General features: G+C 41.2%; 1 protein-coding gene across 7 annotated transcripts in view; it reads left to right on the forward strand.

Annotated features, from left to right (window-relative positions):
• The window catches only part of HDAC4 (histone deacetylase 4), a 407,925-nt gene that overhangs the window by 117,620 nt on the left and 269,597 nt on the right, over positions 1-20,708 (forward strand). For all 7 annotated transcript variants that reach the window (XM_019553979.1, XM_019553983.1, XM_019553981.1 and 4 more), the window contains one exon: positions 15,030-15,101. In XM_019553979.1, coding sequence (XP_019409524.1) covers positions 15,030-15,101 — 72 coding nt within the window. The remainder of the gene's footprint in view (positions 1-15,029; positions 15,102-20,708) is intronic.

Here is a 20,708-nt window from a genome sequence, read left to right on the forward strand (position 1 = left end):
GCTGAAACTGTTACAAGTATCATGCCTAAGTGTCATTGGATTTCTGGCTATATTTCTGAAGGAGCTAAGGGGAAATAAGTCATCTTATTTTGCAAGGTGCTGTCAACTATCACTGAGTTCAGTGGGATACTTAGCATCTCAGTTGTGGCATTTAGACATATTAATGTCTCAAGTAATTGATACTGTCAAGGGCATTAAGGAGATTTAGAACTTAGATCTGTCTAAACCTCTTGCATCCCAGAGACAGATGTCACTGTGACCCAGTTTCTGTTGTATCAAAGAGAAAAAGCACTGTTGTAGAAAATAATAGTATTTTGAGAGACAGTTTTACTAAGAAATGACAGTGTGGGTTTATATGCTTATATCAGTCATTGGTGGTGAAAGCTGTAATGTTGTTAGACATGGGATGTAAACAGTGAATATGAATATTGGATTAATTTGTTTGTGTGGCCAGTATCTTGAATTATTCTAGATATCACTGTATATGCTCTCTGTGCTCTTACTTCATTTCAGTTGTCATCCTGTTGCACTCCCCTGTTTTGCTTTTTGGTATCCACATTAAGTTCTTAACCTCATAAATTCTAAACTGGTAAATAGTGCTTGTTTAGCATGCTTGCTTATAGCAAAAAGTATGATTGTATTTTAGGCAATAGCTGCATGCTGCTGGGGCGCACTGGAATTTTTATAGTAGTCTTATATCAGTCAGCTCCAACTGAATATGTAACTGGCGTTTCTACTTGGTATTTGTTGTAAATCACAATGAGAGAAGGAAGTGAAAGATGCTTTCATTCCGTTAGGGCTTTTTCTTTTTAAATGCACAGTGCATCTTCCATTTCTCTTTGCTAATTAAAATGCCATTACAGTACATGTGGTGCTACAGTCCAGTCCAGGGAGAGATCCAAAAATAGATTTTTGAGTGCAGACAAATTGGAGAGGAAATATGCAAGGATTATTTTCTCATAGGTTTAAGGAAAGAGAATGTTTTTCTGCCTTTAATTGCTTTTTTTGCTTGTAAATGTTGAAGATAGACTGTATCCTGTAAATTCCAAATGAATAGATAGATAAATAATACATTTGCGATCATTACACTTCTCAGTGGTAATATAACTTGCTGTTACACAGGGTAGTTGATAAATAACATCAAATTATAATTCAGGAAATGTTAGTGGGCAACATTTAATTGTCAAGAATAGATTTAGGGTACCAAATACTCTATTTCAACCTATCATCTAGTTTCCCTCAGTAAAAGGTGCCGTGTCTTTTGATAACAGGAGGGTTTGTTTTCCTCGGTAAGTTGCTTCATAAGTTTAACAGATGTTTTATGTGATCCCAGTTGTGTGTGTAGCAAAATAAAACTAGATATTATTTAGATATGGAACACGTCCATCCAAGGGTCTCTCTGGATATGTATGTAAAATGATTCATAATTTGTTGATCAGTGCGAACAAAAGTGAGGAGTTTCCAATATTACAATATAAATATTTGGTGAAGTTGGATTAAGTTGGTGAAGTTTGCCCTGTCCTGTAGCTCTTTGGGTTCAGATTTTGTCAGATGTGGTGGGGGAAGAGGAATGTAACAGCGGAGGCCTTTTCTAAGAACATATAGCCTTTGTTCCCTAAGACAGCAGAGGCCAATTTTTTTGGCAAGCATCGCGACAAATGAGCCACCCACCCTCCCAGAGTGCCATTGATTCCCTTCCCCCTGCCTGCTTGGCTTCTCTATTTTCTGCTCCCTGCTCTGTGCCCCACCTGTTCTGCTCCTCTGCTTTCTGCTCCCTGCCCTGTGCTCAGTGTGTTTTTTTTTTTTTTTCTTTGCTGTTTTTTTTCCCTGCTTCCTGCCCTATATGTCTCGGTGTTGCCTGTCCTTTTCCTGGTCTGCCGCATGCCACACACTGGCTGCCTGTACCATTTGTGGCACCTGTACTGCAGGTCGACCACCCCTGCCTTTTGGACTTCAAATGTGAAATTTGACCAAGAGCATACCAGCTGACCTACCTGGTGATAGATCATGCAGAGTTTAGTCTCCTCTCTTAGCTTTTAGAGGTAACTTGGTTGGTTTGAGTTCCATGTAAACACCTTTTTTAATTGCACCTAGAAATAAATTACAATAGTGCAGTTTTTAGGTCGGGGGTTTCAAACAGATGGTCTGTGGGCCAGATCTGGCGTGCTGTCTGGTGTACTTGTGTCTCACATGGCATATCCAGATCTTGATGCATTTCAGCTTTCTTTTTTTTAAAGTAAGTTTCTAGAGCATACTGCAAACTAAGAATAAACCATAAACATTTTCCAGCCTGCAGTCTGAAACAACAGTTTAAAGGTGGGCAATCTCTCTTCATTGCTCACCAAAATGACACTGTTTACAGAGCATTGTAATTGATTGTTTAGCAGGTGGAATGAAAGAGGTGGGACTGTCACCCAGGCTTTGGGAACTGATTCAAGAAAGGACATGCAGAAGAGAGGAAATGGCAGTGGAGGGGGTCTGATTCTAGATTTTGTTTCAGTTGCACCACCTAGACAGATCGGTTCTTTTGAGTCTGAGTCTAGTACTGACTTGAAGCAGGTTAATCTCAGAAGTTCTGCGTTTCACTGGAAAGTAACAGCTTTTATCTTCGATTTATATTTTCTCTCCCCCTCTCGCTGAGCCCGTCTCAGTGGCTCCAGGACCTCTCTCTGGCTTTTCTGATGTGGTAACGTAGCCCCAGTTTTTCTTTATATTGTGAATAGGCCATACTATCTGGGCTCTTCTTCTTCATTGTCCTTCTGATGACTCTTCATATCCAGGGTTGAGACAGGGTGAATTGCAGAAAACCAATCCCTTTTACTTCTCATTAGATGTAGTGTTTGTTCTACCATAGCGACATAGATTGGCTTTTTTGGCACTTTCTTGACATAATGTCTTATGTAACCTAAGCCTTGCAGATTTTCTTGGAGGAAGTTAGTTTGGTGGCCTTTTTCCAGCATTTCCATTAAATAATTGTGGTCTTGCTAATCGATCAGTCCTCAGGGGCCCCAGCCAATGTAGTCTGGCAAACCCTGACCTCTTGTTTCCTACTTGTGAGACCACTTTGGGTGAAAACTGTGTTTCTCTGGAAGTTGTCAGTTTTGAATTACTGATTACCATGCTCTTGTTACAAAATATTACTTGTTTGAGGATACTGTCCACTTTGTGGACAGCCTAAATCAGAGTGCCATCAGAATCAAAAGAAACCTTTTTAATGTAAAGCTTAAGAGGGCTAAGCTGTAGCTAAGATCTCACTTCAAGTGGTTTTGGACCTGACAGGCACTACCTCCAATTCTATGACTGAGGGGGTTGTCATGATGTGTTTCCCCTACCTGCAGGAGTCCAGTTTTTGCAAAGGCGTCCAGAATATTGCACAAGCTCAGTGACAAAGCCCATGAAGTAAGGTACATACTGAAAGAATCCAGAAGATTCTACGTTTTGTTTTTTATTGAAGTATACTCTCTCTTTCTGGAAAAGGAAGCATCATATCAGATGCAAACAGTCTTGGTTGTGAACAGAGTACTCACCAGGTAAGCACCCTCTTAAAAATGAGCATGGTACTTTCTTTCTGTGGTTCATCCCTCAGTACGATGTGTGCAAAGGAATGTTATCTGTCCTCTTGCAGTCTTCACTCATTATGGTGACAGATGAATCTCTGTTAGGCGAAAGAGCTCATACTGATGACCCCTGGGCTCAGGCTTTGTGGACAATGGAAGAGATGAGACTATACTTTTAGTAAAGCCTTTTCTTTGTTAGCTAGTGGGAGAGAACATACCTATTTCTGTCCTTTTTGGGCTTGAAGAAAGGTATGTAGAGCTGCATGTAATCTGCACATTGATGGTAAAATAATGTAAACAGGCTATGTTAATTGTTTAACCATTGGGATGATTCAGTAGAACAGCATAATATTCTACATGAAAGATTGATGTCCCAGCAAAAGCCACTTTTGGCCATGACTTGCCTACCTTCACCTGCTGACATAACCAGGAACTTTGAAGTATGCTGATGAAGTTCTAGGCCAGGGCATCCCTCTGAGCACTCTTGAGATGACAGTGTGTTTGGGAGCAGTTGCTGCACACTACCTCTGAGCAGCCTCATCAGCTGGGTTTGGAGTATGTGTATACATCAGTGGTGGGCAAAATGCGGCCTGCGAGCCGGATGCGGTCCGCCAGGCTGTTCTATCTAGCCTGCAGGGCCCCTAAAAAAATTTTAGAAAATTTAATATTTATCTGCCCCTGGCTGCCTGTCATGCGCCCCTCAATGGCTTGCCAAAACCCAGTAAGTGGCCCCCCACCCAAAATAATTGCCCACCCCTGGTATAGATGAAGCACACTTGGGATGCTAATGAAGAGTGATATGGTCTACCGCAGTCAGGGACTTCAGGTGAATAAACAATCTTTGTTCATATTATAGTGTGAAAAGCTGCAGACAAATCTGTGAGACTACCCAGCCCAAAACCATATTGAAAGGGAACTTCAAGTCCTGTGGACTCTAGATAACACATTTACCTCACTGTGACTTTAACTTTTTAATATTAAATAAAGGATAGGGAAGGGAAAGTAATTGGCATAGCCATTAGTCTGTTGGGGTTAATGACTTGGATTTGAAGGTGATAACTGTCTTTACCAACAGCAGACACTTACTGTATTCTATTCTCAGCACACAGGCTGTTGCATGCCGCATAGTAACTTAAGTGTAGGAAAGGACCTCAGTCATCCAATCTATTTTATACTGAGGCAAGATTAAGTACAACTCCATTATCCCTGATGGAGACTTGTCTAATCTGTTCTTAAACATCTTGAATGAAGAGGATTCCTTAGCTTTCTTAAATAGCCTTCTCTTATTACTTACCTCTTTCATAGCCATGCAGTATTTCCTAATGTCTCATTATCTTTTTTTAAAAATTAAGATGATTTCTCACCCCATTGGGCAGGGAGAACAACTTATAACTATTGTATTAACAACCTACTAGTCACAAGTGTTACTTTTTTCCAGTTACCATCACACTGATTCACTCAGTTTGTGGTCTTCTGTAAATCCCAGATCTATTTCTTCTCTACTGTTGTCTAGTCCAGCTATTCTCCATTTTGTATTTGTGCATTTGATTTCTCCTTCAAAAATTACAGTTCTTTTTACTTGGCATCTTGAAACTTAATCTTTAGTGATTGTTAAACCCTTTCTTCCATTTGTTTTGAGACCTATTTTGAATTCTGATCCTGTCTGCCAGAGTTCTTTCAAACTCTATGCTCTATGTCATTTGCAAATTTTGTAAATACTTTCTGTTCCATCCTCCAATTGTTAATGGAACCAAATCAAAGACAAATGTAGAAGTTGCTCAAAATGTTTTGGGGACTTTGGGGAACCATTGGGAACGGAGTGTGGTTTTGTCAATCAGTTTGAATCATAGGAAAGTAGGGCTGGATGGGACCTTGTGAAGTTATCTAGTCCAGCCTCTTGCTCAAGGCAGGGATTAGCCCTGACTAAAACCATTCTTGTCAAGGGTCTGTTTAACCTGAACTTGAAAACTTCCAAGGTTGGAGATTCCACACCTTCCCTAGATAGCTTGTTATAATATTTGACCACCCTTGTAGTCAGAAAGTTCCTTCAAATCTCCAATCCAAATTTCTGCTGTTGAAACTTGAGGCCATTGCTCCTAATGGTGTCCCCCAAGATCATGGAGTAACGCCCATTTCCATCCCCTCTGTAATCACCCTTCAGCTATTTGAAGACTTATCAAATCCCTCCTCAGTCTTCTGTTCTCCAGGTGTAGTTCTTTCAGCCTTTGCTCAAGCCTTACCACCCAGCCCCCTAATCATTTTTGGCTTTTTCCACTAGACTGTTTCCAAAACGTCTACATCCTTTTTGAAGTGTTAAACCTAAGACTGGACACAGTATTCTAGGCGAGTTCTCACCGGTGCTGAATAGGGGGAAGAATCACTTTCCCTGACATGAATGACACTGCTGTTAATACAACCTGGTATACTGTTGGCTTTTTATTGAAGCAAGAGCATACCGTTGTCTCATTCAGTTTAAGATCTGCTGTAAAGCCTAGGTCTTTCTCTGAAGTCCTGCATAATCCTTCCCAGTATGTATTTATGCATGCAGTTATTCTGTCGAAAGTGCAGGACTTTGCACTTGTGCTTGTTGAATCTCATCTGATTGGTTTTTGAACCATTTCTCTAGTCTGTCCAGGTCATCAGCATATTTGTTAAGTGTGCGAAGTTCCCCGGGTCCAAATCGTTAATGAAGATATTACACAATGCTAGACCCAGGGCAGAACACTTGGGTACCCCACTTGATATCTTCTCCCAGCAAGACACTGAGCCATTGATGATTACTTGTTGAGTATGATTTAGCCAGTTACGTATGCACCTTACAGCATTTTCACTGAATCTTTATTTCTGTAGTTAATGAGAATTGTCACAGGGCGGGGTCCTAGGAGCAGCCGTGATCTCTCTTAGCGCCCCCTACCGTGCCAAGTTGGTGTCAATGCACCCTCACCATCTTGCCCGCCACGTCTTTGATGTAAATAGTGTTAAGGGGGGCTGCCTTTTTTGTCCTCTTTGACACGGTACCCCTGATGTATCCAAGTCTGTGCTCTGTCTTAGATGACTTGTGCACTAGAGCCTTAGGGGCTATGCGTGGCTCCTGCCACCCCTATACCACGCCCCAAGCCTCACAGATGTACCGGACGTTGCATGGTCACTCCCTTGCCACGCCCTCACGGGTTCTCTGGGCCTGTCTCAATTGCCTGCGCCCTCCCGCAGATGCTCCCTGGCCTCTCATGGCCGTGCCCGCACTGGGGCCTCTCACAATTGGGGCTCAGATGGCCATAGCTGTGCCTGGTCCCCAAATCCCCTCCTTGGGTCTTAAAGCGAGTGCCTGCTCTGGGGTTTCTTGCCTGTGTCCGCCCTGGGGTTTCTCACAATTGGGGCTTGGGTGGCCGTAGCTGAGCCTGGCCCCTGAATCCCCTCCTCGAGTCTTAAGCGAGCCCACTCTGGGGCTTCTCGCCTGCGCCCACCCTTGGGCTTCTCACAGTTGAGGCTCAGGTGGCCATACCCGTACTTGACCCCCAAACCCCCGTCTTGGGTCTACAAGTGCCTGTGGGGCTCAGGCAGCCTCGGCCTTACCTGGCCCCCAATCCTCTGTGCCCCTTCTCAGGGCTGGGGTCAGTGCACCCCAAATGTTGTGCCCTCTCTGGCACCAGGGTCCCCACACTACCGTGGAGCCCCTATGAGGCCTCCTCCAACCCCTATTAGCCTCACCTGGTCCTCTGGTCTTATAAAACTACGAACAGAAAACTGAAGCCCCTGGGCTGCAACGTAAACTCTAAGCCAGCTGGCTAACCATCATTCAAAAATCCTTACCAGGGCTTCCTCCACCCGGTATTCTCAAGCAGAAGCTGCTCAGGCCATCAGGCATCTCTACTCTGCTTACTCCAGCAGAGCTCCCTCTTTCTTGGCTGCTAGTGGGGAACTGATCCCCCAGCTTCAGCCTGGATCCTTTATATAGGTCAGGCCCTGCCCCCTTCCAGTCAGCTGACCAACTGTGGTTGCCCTGGCAACCGGCACCTGTACCTCTTTGTAGGAGCAGGGCACTGAAGTGCCCTGCAACAAGAATATTGTGAGAGACTATGTGAAGAACCTTGCTAAAGTCAAGGTATATCATATTCCATGCTCTTTCCCTGTCCACTGTGCCTGTTACCTTTGTTGTAGAAGGAAATCATTTTGGTCAGGCATAACTTGTTCTTGGTGAATTCATGCTGGCTGTTCCTCAACCTTGTTTTTCTCTAGGTATGCCCATCTAGTTGGGTGCCCATCTAATGGGTTGACATAATTTGTTTTCGACAAAACCATATTGCTTGCTGTTTATCACCTAATTATCTTCTTGGTTCTTATACACTGATTACCATATTTCATAGTGTACAGATCGACATGGTATATAGGTCGACTACTTCTCCAATCCAAGAAGTTAGGATTTTCATAGATTTGGTGTATAAGTTAACCTAACATTTTGGATCAGAAATACAGGTTTGGCTTATACCGGCTTCTGCATGCCCTCACTGTGGGCTGGGCACGCAGGGGTGGATATGTGCCACAGTGCCACTGGCAGGGGATGGGGCTGAGTGGCGTCTCCATGGTGATGGCAAGGACCACAGGCTGTGCTTGGCCCATGGTCTCCAGCAACAGGTATGGCATCTCATGGTAGGTGAAGCAGGTCAGGTCAGGGTTTGGCTGGGGTACTGCTGGGGTTGGGGTGGGGGGTTAAAAGAATATATGCAGTGTATGAGTCCAGGTAGAAACTTAAAGGTAAATATTTTGTCTTCAAGCCTCAACTTACACACCGTGAAATATGGTATCCTTCCAATAAAAGAAGTTAAGTCAACTGTTCAGTAATTCCTCTTGTATCTGTCCGTCCCTTTTCCCCTCACTCCCCCCCCCCTTTCCCCAAATTCTGTTTTTTTCTATAGCTTTTTTTTTCATATGTACCATCTTCTCTAGTCTTCTGGGGTCTTGCTCATATTCCTTGAATTCAGTTAATCACTAATGGTGTATAGAGACAGATTGATTGGGCTGCTTCCTTAAGTATTCCAAGGTAGATTTCATTGGGCCTGGACCTACTGTCTTGATTGCATTGTATCAATGCATGCATGTATGTATTTCATGAGTTTTTAGCCTGCAGTCCTCTGCTTCAAGTCTATGGTTACAGTTAATCTTTTTGTAATGATGGAAGTAAAGAAGTTCTTGAATACTGCATCCTTCGGTGTCATAAGTTTATTTGCTTCCTTCCCTTCTTCAGTAATGAACCAATACCTTTCTTGAGTTCCCTTTACTTAGGCTAGGGACAGGCATTCAAAAAGCCTGAGCCTGAATAGATTCAATATTTGCAGTCTAACCCGGCAAGGCTAAACCAGTTTGTAACCAAACAGACATCCCCTCTGGACTGAAAAAGTGCAGGCACATGCCTGCAGTGGCTCAGGCTAGAAGCCGAGGGGTGCTAGAGCAGCCCTTCCTTCCCTCCTGTAGTGCTGAGCTGGGGTGGGTGTGGCCAGGTCTAGCAGGATGCTCTGATTAGGGAGGGGTCCCCTTCCCCCCACCAGCCCAGCAGGGAATCGACAACACTGTGTTTATCACCCCTAATTCAGTGTTTATCACTCCATTAAGGAAACAACACAGGGACGTTATCAGCTACCTGTTGATTCTGCCTTTGTCCTGTCTGCCAGCACTGACCTTAGCTAGCTTGTGACCTGCTAGCTAATGCTGAGAGGGTCTGTGTAAGGCAGAGAGTAGGTACTTTGCTTAGCAGGACGTGGTAAGGGGGAGAGGAGCAAGCAGGAGGAAGCCAGGCAGATGCCTGCAGTCTCTGCTAGAGCTGCAGCCAGGGAGCAGAAGGGCAGGGCCAGCTCTGCTGGGCTGGAGCAGAGCCCTGCTCAGAGTTGCAAAGCATCTGGAATGCTGGGGGAGTCTGATTTGATTTAAACCAGGAAGGGGTCTGGGACAGACGTTGCATAAACTGGTTTGACCCAAATCACTTTAGTCTGATACTACATTCAGTCACGTTTATCTGAACCCGATTTCAACCATTTTCAAACTGGTTTATGTGCACTGAACCTCTGTTCTGTTACAGGTTTAAGCCAGTTTCTCATCACTTAAACCAGACTGTGCAATGTCTGTCCCTAGCCTTTGAGTATATTTATAGAACTTTGTTTTCTTTGTCTCTTATGTCCTAGAATAGCTTTAAAATGTTTTACACGTCTGCTGTTCTGATTTTAACCCTACCTGTTTGTGCTCCCAAAATAAGCTTTGGAAAAACTTCAAAATTATTTTGCACAAAATACTTTTACGGACTATATGAAACAGTACTTTTAAGCACTGTATGAACATTTCATTAATAGGTCTCATCTGAAAATAATTTGATTAGGTACTTGGAAAAATGAATTTAATCCATGTAACTGGAATGCTTATAATACTTTAAGTTGTTTTACTGCCTGCATGTCTAATGGTGGTACTAAGTTTTTTTGGGGGGTTTTTTATGCTCAAATCAGGGCACTGGCTCATGGAGCCTGAGATCAGTGAGATTTGGATTAGACCTTTAGTATTTAGATATTTTGACCCTGATGTTAGCCAATGAATTAGTCATGTTTTAAATCTATACATCTCTCAGTCTCCAAAGAATCAGCAAAAATCGGCTAGGTATGTGATCTTCAAAAGTGGTAGGGTGTTGTTATCCACACTGCCTTTTTGTAGCTTAACCAGATTCTATAACTTTCTGTAGAAATGAGTCATTGAAGGGGCATTAGCATGGAGATATTATCCTTCCCACCTATTTCCTGTAGTAGGACAAAGAAGCCATGGCCACCATTACCTGTACTGCCTCCCCCTCTGGAAAAAGAATCAGGGAAAGAGTATGCAAGAAATAGGGCTTGTGTGTGACATTTTTATATTTATGTGACTACAAAAAACATTATACATAATATGCTAGAGTGAAGGGGATATATGCATATTATGTATAATGTTTTATATAAAATGTCATACACACTGCCCCTATTTCCTGGCCCTTTTTTTCTCTCTGTCAGGGCTGGGGAAATGTGTAAAAGTGGGAGTTGGGGCAAAACTTTCTTTGGGTAATGGAAATTTGTTTTATTCATTTTGACATTTGTAGATCCATAAAGTCTCGTATCCTTTTACTTGTTCATGCATATTAGCATAAAATTGTGTAGGGCGTTTCTTTTCTATTGTAAAGGTCAGTTGCACGTCATTAGAATTATGAACTAAATGTCTTCAGTAACCCTGGTAAGAAAGGAATGCAACAGAAAAAGCATCTTTTCTTTTTCCGGTTCAGACTTCCCCAGGATTGCTAGCTTGTTTTCAGTGGGGTTCAGCTTGTATTATACTTATGGCTGTGTTTGTTTTTCTTTATATAGACTTGCTTCTTGAACTATAGAGAGTGCTTAATCACAGTCTAATAGTGTCTGAACATTCCTTTTCCAAAGGCTCATAACTTTGGTGAATTTCCACTAGGTTTGCTGCTGGTAGAATAATTAATTACCTGCTCTGGTTTTTGCATTTCACTTTTTAGAACTATAGGCTTCAGTCTGTTTTTTCAAGAGCAAGAGAGAGAGAAAAGCAATCAGAGCAAATTTGGATTTCTAGATGGTAGTAGCACTGTAGGTGGAGGAGGAGGAAGTACATTGACATTTACAGGGAAGAGAGTTCTTAACCTGGATTTGTGGCCTTTTGGTATGTGGTGCAAGTCTGACCAATTTGATAGTTATAATGGTTTAAATATTTTTTTCCAAGTACATGTGGTAACTTCTTTGTAGAAAAGATTTTGGAGATCTTCCAGTATTCTACTTGCCCTAGTTATCTGCTTAATAAAAATATTTACTGTTTTAGTCTTTATAACAAAGATTGTAATAACCCAGTTCTTTCGATTCTTGATACTTGAATTGCTTTCAGAATCCTTTTAAATGAGTCTGTAAGAGAACACAGCTACTTTTGCAATATCTGACATACTTGTTATGATTAATTTCTGTGGCTATGATTTATATGATTGATCAGTAGCATCTAACACACACTAACACCTGACCAGCTTCCATTATATTTTGTGTGAATATAACATTTGTGATCTTGATGGGGTGTATTTGATATTCATTCTTTCTTGAGCATAACTTCATGCTGTTAATGAATGTATGATTTTAATTTAGAAAGAAAATACCCGCACATTCTGGATTTCACTGTTTGGTCCCCAAACCTGATATCTTGCCGTATTTGGGGTCAGGAAGGAATTTTACCCCATGGTCAGATTGGTACAGACTGTGTAGGTTTTTGCCTTCCTCTGTGGCAGTGGTTATGGCCCTGTACCTGGGATCTTTTGAACATATATTGACAACTTTTCATAGAAGCAGGACATTGGCTGCCTTAGGTCTCCTGCTTTATCTGTAGCAGGTTAGGGTGTTAGGTATGTGCTGTGTCAGGGCTGATGGTATTCTTATGCAGTTTAGATTATGAATTGTATAGGATGGTTTGGATAGGGATGATCCTGCCTCAGGCATGGGCTTGGACTAGGTGACCTCTGGAGGTCCCTTTCAGTCCCACTTCTCTATGGGCATGTTTACATGTGCTCTGGGGGTGGAGAAGGCAGTGGTTTAATGAGAGTGGCTCCGAGAGCTGCTCTTATTAATTTAAAGCGCTGCTATGTCTCGTCTATCAGCATCCCCCTGTTTAAAAATAGCAGTGGGGGCACTTGAACTAAAGCTTGTTTGATGAGATTTAGTTCAAGCACCCCCACCACTATTTTTAAGCAGGGAAGTTCTGATGCACAAAATGCAGGAGGCTGCTGGAGCGCAGCAATTGCCACACTCCAGCACACTTGATTAATTAAGTTTGTGCCGAAGCAGAGCGGCTTCTCTGCTCGTGTATAGACACCCTATGATTCTAAAACTAATTTCCCTAGACAGACGAAATTTGCAGTTGTCTGCTGATTATAGAATAGACATGACCTGAAGAAGAGTGCTTTCTTCCTGGAAGCTTATCCTAACATCTCCCCTCCAAACAAAACAACACATTTCTTCTTGGAGACTGGAGACCCAGACCTCCTAAAAAATATACTAGGAACTGCCATCTTCTCCTTATGGTATCTTACTTCCTCCTTTCAGCGTAGAGATTTTATGATTTTAATATATCAAGTATTAAAGGATCTGTGGCTTGATGTGTTTGGTTCTGTCCTTGGGATCTATATTTAAGGAGTTTAGTGTCATAGGGAAAAGATTTTAACTTTAATTTTTCTTCATTACTTTACAGCTTTTTACTTTTAAAAAATGATTTGGGTGTGTGTTTAACTCCAGTCATTTGGATGTTTTGTTGGCTTGTTTTAACTGCATTTTTTAAAAAATGCAAGTACTAGAAACATGCATCTAAATTCTTGAAGCTCTTTTAAAGATTTAAATTCATAATAAAAAAAATACTGATCCACTGAAATCAATAGCCCATGTCTGTACAGCATGAGATCAGACCAGATTATGACTGTAGTCACCTCATGCTGGTAAATAACCCTGGCTAAGTGTCACTTCATCCACTCTCAAAACATTCTTCCAAAAAACAAAACAAAAGAGCACGCCAGATGGCTTAGAAATCGAAACCTCGGTGCTCCAAGGGGGTGGGGATGGGTTCTTCTACATCCAGGAGGCTGTCACAGAAATCTGTGCCAGCCACTCTTCTCTGTATTGAGGTGGCTTCAGTTTCAACAACTATGATCAGAGCTGTGGCTATAGCACAAGAAGGGGGACCTTGCTTCATTAATCCAGGACTAAATAATTTATGACTTTGAAGGTCAAAATCAAATTCTGTATTCCAAACAGGAATCTAAGAGAGTTTATTGAGCACATCTGCTGCTAATATAAAGCTGCTTAATAAGTGAGTTCCTGACTTTTGCTTCTCAACAGCAGTATTGCCCCAAATACTGTGTTTTATATTAGGCTAACACTGAGCACTGAGGTGACAAATGTGTGTGTAGGCTGGATTAATTCAGCATCCAAGAGTTGAACTCTTTACTGAGCATGCAGATGGGAGAATAGGTATTCCTTTGCAGCCTGTGGTCTAATGCTCCCACAAAGTTTTGAACTTGTTTCATAAATAACGAATGTACATTCTCAGTTAATAGTACTGATATAATTTTAGTCACTTCGTCCTCAGACTTGCTGTCATTAGTTCTGCTTTGTCCAGGTAACCTGCACCCATAAAAGTGCATATACCTTCTTAGTCGGACCTCAATCACTTTATTGGCTATTGTATAAAAAGGAAAACACTTCAAAGCTGTAGACCATGGGGTAGTACTTACTATATTTTGAAAGAAAATGGTCATAGCAAGTCAGTCAATTTACTGATGCTGGCCTGAGACTACCTATGCCCTGATTGGTACCAAAAGACAAGTAATGCATACAATGAAGAAATCTTAATTATTTTTTCCCCACAAACTATTCAGAATAGAGAAGCTGTGTAGCACAGATTATAGTGTGTTTTTTATTTATGAAGAATATTAACATGTAAATAAAGAATAAAATTTGTTGCAGTCTCTCTTGCTTTAAACCTGAGAGAGCCTGTTTCAGTATTTCTAGAACAGTATATAGCTTCATCACATTTTATGTGTATAACATAAAATTCAGCAGAACCCTGGAGAACAACAAGCTAAATAAAGAGGAAGTAGCTTTGGGACAGTGGCATAGTTGGAGAAAAAGTCTTGGCTTTGAAAGAGTGAAGAGGCACATTTGAGTTGCACATCTTTTTTGCATTCAGACAGTAGTTTTGGATTACACCAACTAGAATATTCTATTTGATGCAGTTTATATCATGCCATCATTTTGGTGTTTTTATTTCATGTTATTTTGGCAAAATCTAGAAGTCTGATCTGGCAAACTAGAGTAGTTGCATATAATACCCTTTTTCTTTAATATTTTATATACAAGGTATTGTTGAAACCTTTCTGTGGAGAAATGCTCTGTCTAAATGGTTTTCAGCGTTTAATTTACAAAACAAATGTTTTTGTAAATATCTCCTCTGAGAGTCAAACCATTGCAAAAGAGGACTTGTGATGCATATCTATGCACTTTAATTTCCTGCAGTGTTTGTCAGGTTTCTTTACCAGCGTATTATACCTGTTTTCAGAATTTTCTTCCCAGGGCTGTTTGTTAGCAGCTTCACCATGTTGTCATTAAATAGAAAATGAATAGCCATTTAGTTTCTCTGTGACAGGGCTTATTTACTCCAGCCTTTCTGTAAGATTGACAAGTCAAATCTCCTTGGGTTCTGAAAAATATAGGTAGGCACTGAATGCAGACAAACCTAGAACACAATTTAGACTGAAGTATATCTTCTTCGGGGTTTTGAATAGTAATTGTTATGCTGCTGCTTTCATAGTATCCTTAGTGACTTGTGGAATTTGTATTGTTTTGTCATGTTGCATTGATTAGCTATTATAGGCATTCCAAAATCATTAACTAATTAATGTGAACTGTTTCTTCCATTTTCCAGATGGACTTTCTGCCCGAGACCAGCCAGTGGAGCTGCTGAATCCACCTAGAGTGAACCACATGCCTAGTTCTGGTAAGAAGGAAAATGCCTTTTTTTGACAAGTTATGTTACTTTAGAAAGAAAGGCATGCAGAATATTATTTTATCTTGCAAGATAGATAACATTATATAAGTGTAAGTTTATTGGATGAGGACTTGAAATATTCTATTTACCCAGGGCAAATAAAAATTGTACTGAAGTGCTGGCTTCTCAGACAAAAGAAAGGAGGAGAAAGATGCAGGGAGCCTTAGGTGGTTATTTCCCTTCTAAGTGACCAGGGAGACTGCAGAATGGCTGGGACTGCTAGGATTATTCACTTGAAATAGGGGGAGTGGGAAAGAAAGGAGATAGACCAGAGCAACATGTGGGGTACTACAGTATTTTCACAGGATAAAAAGGGAGTTGTGAAACAATGACTTCTAAGCTGCTGCTTCTGCTAGAGGAGGAAGAGTGAGGAGCAGAATTTTTTCATGCTGAAGTTCAGCAAAATGACCAAGCCCAGCATAGCCTTTTTTTTGTTTTTTTGTTTTTTGGGGGGGGGGGGGTAGCAAAACTAATGCTCAACCCCCACCCCCCCATGTTTTTAAATGGTACCACTCTCACTCTTGGTTTTCAAAATGTAATCAGGAAAACACCCAGGCCATTTAAAATTTGACTGAGGAGAAAGCACATTTGTACTACTGGCTAGAAGAATCTACCAATTCATAGCTGTAATGGTTAAAGCTGTGGAATACTAGGTGTGTCAGGCCAAAGGCTATGTGGCATGGTGGAAAAAGGCATCCAACCCAGTCTATTTTCTTTCACAAGAGAAACATTGGGAATTTAAAAAGCTTATCTCTAAGGGCCAAGATGTGATTTAGCCTTGGATGTGGATGGTGTAGTTGTGAGGTCACTTGCTTCGGAATAAATGTTTTCAGGTCTTCTGAGCATCAGGTGTCTGGGTCGGCCAGGTTAGAGGCCTCTTCCCATAACTCCCTGTGACTTGGCTATGGAAGCTTGGCTAAAGATCAAGGTTTGCAGCTGTGTACTAAGATGCTTTGAATGGTCAAATACTGAGAGAAGTTGAAGATTAGCTGTATGATGGAAAGCAGGTGGGAGGCCTGTTTTTAGAGCTTATCTTGCTTCTCATGCCCTCCCTTCATGAGAGGGATGGCAAAATCTCTCTGTAGAAAGCCAGACCTTTCAAGGTCTTAATTCCTTTTTTTAGCAAACGCTGAAAACAGGAGGGTTTTTAAAGTGTCCTCCAGGGTCAAGTTTGCCTGCTGCTGCTATCAGTAGTGTTCCAGGACTTGCCCATTTGAGATGGGCATTGATTTTAATTCATGTGTTTCATGTAATATATAAAGTGCCAGACAAAACTTGGGTCCCAAGCATTAAAGTTTTCTGAAAATCCTTCCTTCTGTTCTTCCTAAGCTGTCAGATATTGCAATAAATCTCATCTTTCCTGAGGGAACACATGGCACTAAGTGAAAATTAAGGTGTTATTTCAGGTATACTTCAGTAGTCAAAATTACAGAACAGTTCTGACCCAGATAGATTTTGGAGTCCTGAATAAATATCTGGGCAAATAAAACTTTTAAAAATAGTAACCTTATTATTACATTTGAACATTGAATGTCAACTGGTCTCTGAAATATGCATAAATTTGCCAAGGGACTCTTCTGTTGATGATGAGCTTTTTTGAATGAAAAGGTTATCCCTGTCCATGTCCTCTGTTATGTTAAAATAACCCTAGCCTTTGATCTGGATAGATTAAAGCCCTTTTAAAACAGGAAAATACTCTGCCAACTTATTTCTTTTTGACACCAGCTCACTAGGTATTACTGCTGTCAAATAGGCTAGGAGGATAGGTAGCTGAGTAATTTCCTTTTGTTAACTTAGCACTGGCATGAAGCTAGGAGGTTGCTCCACTGGAGTTAAGTCTTCCAACACTTTGTCAAGGAGAACTTAGGCCCTTTACAAAGTGGGACTGCCTAGGTTCAACCTCTGAAATATCTCACTTATTCCCAAGATAAGGGAGATGAAACATTTTGTTCTCTATCCTCTCTCAGAAATTTTCACTTTATTTTAACATGACCTTTGCTTTCCAAATACAAGTCAAATGTGCTTTTTTGTCTCTGTGTTGTCTCCTTTTTCTAAGAGAGAATTTTTTTTTGTGGAGCCATCATGTACAGGAAGCATCATAGTTCTTTTCAATAACAATATATTGAAGGAGTGAACAATACTATACGTGTCATGTTTTAAAATCCCCCCCCCCCCCAACCTTGTTTATTACTGCTTAGTCTGATCTTATGTACTTTCTTTTGGGACATCTTTTGATATTTGCAGATGTATGGACATATTTATCAGTAACTTTAGTTGGAATCTTTTTAGCATTTTCATTCTTTCCTTCCGTCTCTCATAAATGACTAGAGACTTCTTAAAGGTAGTTCTGGATTTACATACCCATTGTGGGGAAAGGGCATGGTGGAGGATGGGGGGCAAATTGAGGTCCTTGCAGTGTGGGAGGGAGTGGAGCTGCAGCTGGTGCTACCCAGCTGGGGTGGGACGTGGGCCAGAGCTCTGAGCAGTTTATTGGAGGAGCATGGGGCGGGGTGGGGGACAGCTCCTGCTGTTGTGCACACTGTGGTGAAGGCATGGGAAGATGCATGCTCCCTGGATCTGTGCACAGGGCGAGGGCAGGCTGTTGCTGTGGGCTGGACCCAGGGGTGGCACCAGGCTCTTCCCAGCAGGGGGGTTGGGCTGGGGCTACACTCTAGGTGGGCAGTGGAACTGGGAAGGGGGGCTGTGTGTAGGGGGTTGTGGCCACCCCAAAACTCTCCCAACCCCTCTGTAGCCCCTCCTCCTCGTGCTGCTACTGCTTGCCCCAAGCACAGACCTGGCCCAGTCCCCCTGCCGGGAAGTGGCCCCTGGCTCCAGCTCACAGTGGCAGCCTGCCTTCTCCCATGAGTCCCTGGAAGTGTGTGCAGCAGTGGCACCCCCCCTCCACCCCCCCTGCCATGGAGAAGCTGCTTGCGGCTCAGTCCTGTGCCCCACCGTGGCTGGGCAGCATTTACCCCACTCCCTGCCTCGATCTGCTCTCCCCATGCCCTTTCCCCTTCCCCAGAACCAACTTACCAGCCAGATGCTGCTCTTTAAGCTGCCAGGCTGCTTATTGGCAATCGGATCGGTATTGACTGATAAGGCTTGTTAATAATTGGCCATTGGTATTGGCCCAAAAAATCTTTATCAGTGCACCCCTAATTATTTTGCAGGAAGTAAAGTCTAGCCGATAATGTATCGTACTATTTACGGTAGAAGGATTTTTTCTAATACAAGTTAACAGATCCTGTGTCTCTTCTGAAGTGGTTAGAGTTCATGTTTATCTAATATTCCCTGAATGTTTATTTCTTGTTCAGATCTGCTTAGCTGAAAACACTGTCGCTGTCTCTTATCCTGCAGTCTAATCTGTGATCTGCAGTGTCTTGGAGGAGTACAAATGACTTGGCACCTTGTGCTAGGAGAAGATAAAGGATGCTGTTTTTGGAAGAGTGATTTAGGAGCTTAAACCTCATTGGCTTTCAGTGGGATTCAAGCTTTTAAGTGACTTGGGTCTTTTTGAAAAGTGTACCTGTGGTCTCTGATATAGTAGACCTCATTCATTGATGGCTTTGAAAAAAAGTTTCATTCTTTTGAGGAACAAAATTTCATGAATCTTGTGTTGTGGAAGATTTGGGTTATAACAAGAATTTTAAAACTGCCATTTTGAAGTTCCCAAGTAACAGTAACTATAATCTTACCTTGGTAGCTCTGCTGCAGCAGTTAATGAATAAACATGATATTCATGTATTGTTGATGTGATAAAAGCATTATAAATGAAGCAGTCTTGACTCTTGCTTACTAGGAACAGAAGATTTTTAATTGTAAAGGTCTTACTGAATTTTTTAGTACATTAAAATTTCTAGTTACGCTTATTTGGAGTCTTCAAATGATGACATGCATTGATGCTGCAATAATATTTGGAAATTCTAAGAGGCCTGGGTGCTAAACTACTAGTTCCCTTTACCCAAAACTTACTGAATTTTTTTACTGTAATGCTGCTGTGTCTTCATTTTTATTTCCTGAATTCATAAAAGTTCTTTACGGGATCTGACAAAATATAGTTTGGAAGTTTCGTCACGAAGCCAAGTCATTAGCTGAGCAATAGCTTTTGACATTTTTTTAGCTCACAGAACAAGTAGTTATCTCTGTTTTTTCAGTGAATGTGCACTAACAGTAAGGTATGTTGAGAGATCGTCATGCAGAGTTTAGCACACGGATAAGGGTGCTTTTATTTGTATGGTTGATCTGTGGCTATACCACTTGAATGAAAGCATCTTTATTATTATCATTCTATAAAGTGAGGTCTCCAGTATTAAATACAGGTTATCTATCAACTACAGAGAATCCACTTCAGGATATGCGTTAAATTTTATAACGTATTGTAGATTGTCTTCCTTCTATATCTTATCAAACATCGCCATTAAGTGTACTTTTATTATTTGGATGAGCTAGATTTTTTTTTTATAAGCCCCTATATTTGATTCCTTTTTAGATAGGCTTGAAACAGTAGTTTTCTTGTCAGTGTAAACTTTGTTGTTGCTCATTTTGCTACAATTGAAGGTAATCTTGAGCAATTTCTCTACTATTGGAATTGTGAAAACAACCTGATGTATATAATTTGCAAGAAAAGTGCTAGAGTGCACCTTGGGAATCTATTCTGTTTAAACTTAAAAGCTTTTACTTTGAGTACTGTGCAAACAGGATTAATTGTCCACAGTTTATTAGTCCTTTTATCTTCATTATGCAGGTCATGACTGAAATGTGAGGTTCTAGGTAGTGTCTTCATAGCATATTCCACTACGTTGACTGAGTTTGTTCAAGGAAACTATCTTTTCCGAAACATTTTATCTGGCTATTTTTTTTGGTGGGTGTAGTTCAAAGACATGTAACACAAAAATTACTGTAAAAGAGTTGTAATAATAATATGCTGCTTATAAAAAATGAATTTAGACCTGTGCTTAAGTGCTGTAAAATATAAATGTAAGAATGGGCTGCCACCTTCTGCACTAGTTTCAGCTTCTGAGGATGGAGTCACAGATAACATTATCTATTGTACCACACTCGGTGATGGAAATCTTGATCTTAATTGGCTAAATAAACCTCAGGTACTGAGTAATTCATATAAAAGCTCTAGGGGCTGGTAGTAAAAGTGATTCTACCCCCTTCTCTAGTAGAGGACCCAGAAGAATTTTCAACATATTCAGCATATTACTAAAGAAACCTTTCTTAGGCCCTCAGAGACCCATATTACTGTACTATTTAATAAAAGATTAAAAGAAATTTAGTACCAGAAAAATATTCTGGAAAGAATATGCATGAGATTTAAGAAGTTGTCCTTCAAGAACCTCTTGGCACATCTCAAATTACCATATTTACTCGATTATAAGACAGCTGTGAATGTAAGATGACCCTCCAGCAATTAGACTCTATATATGGAAAACATATACATTTGTTTTAATTTTCCAAATATAGAATCTAATTTATTGGAGGTTTGGCTTGAATTTGTCCCCCTCTCACTGTTACAGTAGGGAAGTTAAATCTAGGGGGATGAGGTGACCC

This window comes from Crocodylus porosus, unplaced genomic scaffold (assembly GCF_001723895.1).
Source record: "Crocodylus porosus isolate Cpor-Errol unplaced genomic scaffold, CroPor_comp1, whole genome shotgun sequence".
Lineage (NCBI taxonomy): Eukaryota > Metazoa > Chordata > Crocodylia > Crocodylidae > Crocodylus > Crocodylus porosus.